This window comes from Penaeus chinensis, chromosome 33, assembly GCF_019202785.1.
Source record: "Penaeus chinensis breed Huanghai No. 1 chromosome 33, ASM1920278v2, whole genome shotgun sequence".
NCBI classification, from domain to species: Eukaryota; Metazoa; Arthropoda; class Malacostraca; order Decapoda; family Penaeidae; genus Penaeus; species Penaeus chinensis.
In genome coordinates, this window is record NC_061851.1 from 28,221,089 (window position 1) to 28,226,088 (window position 5,000).

General features: G+C 46.1%; 1 protein-coding gene across 1 annotated transcript in view; it reads right to left on the minus strand.

Moving 5' to 3' along the window:
* Nucleotides 1-5,000, minus strand: part of LOC125043099 — a 32,060-nt gene that overhangs the window by 435 nt on the left and 26,625 nt on the right. The window contains exons 4-7 of the mRNA XM_047639049.1: nucleotides 4,709-4,853; nucleotides 3,703-3,935; nucleotides 3,333-3,437; nucleotides 1-2,905 (exon numbers count right to left, since the gene is read on the minus strand). The exon at nucleotides 1-2,905 is cut by the window's left edge and continues 435 nt beyond it. Coding sequence (XP_047495005.1) covers nucleotides 2,024-2,905; nucleotides 3,333-3,437; nucleotides 3,703-3,935; nucleotides 4,709-4,853 — 1,365 coding nt within the window. The 3' untranslated portion in view covers nucleotides 1-2,023. The remainder of the gene's footprint in view (nucleotides 2,906-3,332; nucleotides 3,438-3,702; nucleotides 3,936-4,708; nucleotides 4,854-5,000) is intronic.

Genomic DNA, 5,000 nt, shown 5'->3' on the forward strand with positions numbered 1-5,000 from the left:
TCCCGTTTTTGACTAGAAATACCTCATTTTTTATTAACCTTATCTCTCCAAATTCAAGGTATGATATATCAAAATTCCTACGGGCTAAAATTTGATCCAACATATACATCCTAAGATTCTCATAGATCTAGTGTTCCAAAAAAAAAAAAGAAAAAAAAATCAACAAGCTTTCAGAGAGCTGTTATATATTTTCAACATTTTTCTATTTCTTTTTTTTCTATTTTACATTTATTTTCGTGGGATGTTTAATGTATGTTTATGTCTACCTTTTTTCTTATTTCCCTCTGCTTTCAAAATACACCGAGTTTGCTTCCAATCATTCAGGGATGTCTAAAATCATCCCAAAAGAGATATAACAATAGGTACTTTACAGGACTAAACTGGTTATATCTCTTTATTACACCGTTATGTTACACTGTAAAGCAAGTCATTATCATCGAAGAGAATAGAGTATGATAGGCTTACCGGTCACAAACACTCAGATCTCGGAAGAATAACACGAGAAAAATATTTTATTTTATTTTTTTTGAAGGAGGGGGGAGCAGATCCTGGAAAAATGACGCCCTGGAAATTCGCTTCTCTAATGATACTGAAACCATATGAAAATATTTCGTCTATATTTGGCACATTTTAATTTTTTTATCGTGTGTATCTACTACGCGAAATGGTATATTTAGATTTGCATGTCTACGGAATGCCAATGGAAAATAAATAAACTGAACGGAAAGGATAAACTATTTACACATCCCCGCTAGAATTTGAATTCAGTTGCCTTCACCCTGTTTGAATCCATTTATTTTCACAGTCGATGTTGTCTTTCCTCTTTCTTTGCAAACAGACAAGTGGAAGCTGTTCATTTTTCTGACGCTTGTTTCCTCACACACGCTTGGCACTCTGAAGTAACACGCATACAAATAATTAATGAATACAATGGTGTTATATCCCCTAAAGTCTTATAGGAGTTCAGGGAGTCCTCATGCCATACCAAAAGGTACAGTTCCTACTCAAAGAGAGTATTAAAAAAAACACACAAGAAAAAGAAAAAAAAAAAAAAATCTACGTTTTATTTTTTTCTGAATGTATTCTCCCTGGGAACAATTTTCTTTCCCTTCATTACTTTCTTGGATATTTTTCTTTTTTCTTTTCTCTCTTGTTGGAAAAAAGAGAGATAATGTCTGCTGAGTTTTATCTTACGTTCTTCACCAGAGGAAGTCATTTACTTCGTGATGACTGACGGAACACGTTTCTCTGGATGTAAGAAAAAGTTTATATATTATTTTTTTTCTGATGTAAAGGGAAACTATTTTCACCGCGGTGTTGAAGAAGAGTCTCCCTTGTAACTACACATCCAAATTATTATTTTTCATAGTGGAACATCTAAGAAAATGCACTCGCAGACACATAGCCAATAAAACTCTGTCAATATCAAACAAAAAAGATGCTATATCAGTTATACTTTAAAAATGATAAATATATATCTACTTCACTTCACGAGGAGAGTCTGGGTCTCACTCCATGGAATACCAACGTATAATCGTGAGCTTTATTTCAGGTTTCCTCGTCCCATCTTCTCGAGAAACCACGAAGAGATTGGGACTGTCTTAAAGGTTAACATAGCTGTATAATACCTATTGACAAGTCCACTCACACACCAGCAACATAGAAGAGTATCTTGCACCGTTTCTGGAAAAAAGACTATAATGTACAATTGTAAGTTTGTCTCATCTACCAAGTGTGAGGTATTCCTGGCGTCACCGGGCCGATGAGGTCGCTCGTTCGTCTCCTTCTCCTCCTCCTTCTCGTTCTCTGGCCAAAGTTTTAGACTTGGTGGATCGAGTTCAGTCCCTAGATCCCTAGAGATACAATACTATGCAACACTCGGCTTGGCTAAAGTCTCACTATAATTAGCACTACACTTTGCCTGTGTCTCTGAGAGCAAACATGAAAGCTCAAGAACTATAGCGAGGCGCGGAGACGGCCTGGCCACGACGCCTCCTCTGCGCCGCCTCCCTCGGGACTGGACTCACTTCCTACGAGTCCGGACGGCCTTATAGCTTGGTCTGCTTGTCGCACGTGGCGTAGAAGGAGGCGTCCGTGTCCTCGCAGGAGCCGCAGGACACCGCGTCGCTCGGGGCGCCGTCCACCGCGCTCGAGTCGGGCGACGTTCCCGCCTGGCCTGTCCTCGAGCCTCCGCCGCCGCCCTCGCCGCCGGCCTCTCCTCCCGTCTCGCCGCCCGCCGACCGCGTCGACCGCCGTAGACGCTGCCGGCATCGCGGCTGCACCAGTAGTCGCCGTCGGAGCGGACGGAGCCGCCACCGTACACCTGGCTGGGGTCCGTCCGCAGCAGAGCGTCGCTTTCGAGGGAGATCTGGCGCCGCGGGCCCATGCGGCTGTCCTCGAGCGCGGGGGAGCCCGGCGGCGAGCTCCAGCCGTAGAAGTTGGGGCGATACGAGTGCGTGGGCATGACGGGGGCGCCGGCGTCGAAGGGCGCGACGCGGGTGGGCTCGTGGCAGCACGGGCGCGAGAGCGAGTAGAGCGACCCGCCCGAGGCTCGCACCGACCGCGAGTGGCTGCAGCGACTCGCGCGACTGCTGTTCCGCCGACACGACGACGACGACGACGAGTTGCGAGAGCCGCACGTGCTGCAGCGGCCGTGGTTGTGGGAGTGCGAGTGGTTGTGGGAGTGCGAGTGGGAGTGGGAGTGGGAGTGGTGGCTGTGGCACTGGTTGTGGCTGCAGGAGCAACAGCGCCCCTCGTCGTCGCGGCGCATGGCGTCGGTGAGGCCCTCGATGCTCTGGTAGGTGTTCGTCGAGCCGCCGTAGGGGGAGCCGCCCCCCTCGAGGCTGGCGGTGCGGGAGGGGCGGGGGGAGGCCACGCGCGTCGCAGAGTAGCACGCGTACGGGAGCTGAGGGAGAGAGGGCGCCGTTAGCAGGGGAGCCAGGAGACTGAAGATGGCGTTCGTCGTTTTAACTCAGTTAGGATTAGAGCAAATGAGAAGGAGGGGAGAGAGAGGGATTGAGAGAGATTGAGAAAGATTGAGATAGATAAATAACTAGATAGATAGACAGAGATAGATGGAGATAGATAGATAGATAGATGAGAGAGAGAGAGAGAGAGAGAGAGAGAGAGAGAGAGAGAGAGAGAGAGAGAGAGAGAGAGAGAGAGAGAGAGCGCGCGAAAGAAAGCAAGAGTAAGAGATTATCTAAAGAGATAAAATCTTGAGAATGATAAAAAAAGAAAGAACAAGATATATAATTTCACAAGAATAAATCACAGCCCCAGAGAGGGACAGACAGACACACGCCCTCAAAATACCCCCATGTGTCACTTACTTCCTCCAAGGTGTTTGTCCTGAAGAACTCGCGGTGCCGGTGGGAATCAGGTGGGGGGTTGGGAGGGGGCGGGGGTACGAGGTCACGGAGGGTCAGCGTCACGCCCTTCAGTTGGTGAGGCAAGAAGGAAAGAGAAATTTAAGTGTTATGCCAAAAAAGACGAATTATTAAATATAATCATTATTAATGTTATAAAACAGTCCAAGAAAAAACAGAGACCCATTGATCACACTACATACATTAATACTTTCTGTTCCGTTTTTTTTCTTTTATACAATTGATATACCAAAAGCAAAAATATTCGTCATCAACAACAACAAAAATAACAACGAAAAACAACGAAAACAATAACAAAACCCACGACACTCACCTTGTGCAGAAGATGCGGCTGTGAGGTGAAAGGATTGACGCTGTAGGGGGAGGCGCCCTTGACGGGGCCGTGGCGGGCCATGTGATGGGCGAGGGTGGTGCTGAGGGCTCCTCTGGGCGTTGAAGTGAGCCTGGGTCCGCCTCCGCCCGTGAACGAGAGGCTGGAGGAGCCCACGAGAGCGGGAGAGGACGTTTCGATGAAGAAGGGACGTTTGGATTCCGCCATTGATTTGTCTGCGGGAGGAGAGGAGGCTGTGAGGAGAGGGCACGATGAGGAGAAAGCTATGAGGAGAGAGAACTATGTGGAAAAAGGACTGTTAAGAGAGAGACCTGTGAGGGGAAAGAACTATGAGAAGAGAGAACTATGAGGAGACAGAACTGAGGAGAAAAAGCTATGAGGAGAATGAACTATGTCGAGAAAGGGACATGAAGAGAGATACCTGTGAGGTAAAAAAAAAAAACTATGAGGAGAGGGGGCTGTGAGGAGAGAGAATTGTGTGGAGAAAGGACTATGAAGAGAGGTGAGGTGAAAGAACTATGATTTAAGAAAACTATGAGGAGAGAAAACAATTAGGAGAGAGTACTGTGATGAGAGATAACTATGAGGGCAGAGCACTGTGCAGATAAATAAATCAAAGAAGAGAAAACTATGAGGAGAAAGAAATAAGAGGAGGGAGAATAATGAGATGAGAACACTATGAGGAGAGACAATTTTAATTAAAGAAAACACTGGGATGAGACTTAACTACAAAGAAAGAGCACTGCGAGGGAAGGGTAAGCATGCACGGATAGTCATTAATGATTCTCTTTCTTTCATAAAAATAACAAACCAAACCGTGTTTTGCGAAAGCGTACCATAGTGATACTGCACGCAAGCAACACATATTCGAGGGAAAACCTTTTTTAATACAGCAGCAACAGGCAATGCCAGACAATCAGAACTCACTCTTATGGTTAAACCTCCTTATTTCACAAAACAAACAATGCCCGAGGTATGATCTGCTCACCGTCGCTGTCCGTATTGTTGAGCATATCCTGGGAGAGCTGGGAGCTGAAGTTATCGTCGTGTTTTCCCTGGTGGTGGTGATGGTGATGGTGAGAGCCCTTCAGGAGAGGTACACACTGGGGTAATGACATGAACTTCTCGGATACCTAAAGGGGAAAGGGAAAGGGTACAGATTATACTGACTGAGGGATTGGTGATATGCGAGTGTATTGTCAGGATACGAAAGGGTGTTATGATGTTATACTGAAAATAGGTTGGGTAAATTGAATTGTAATGATAAAAGATGAGATACA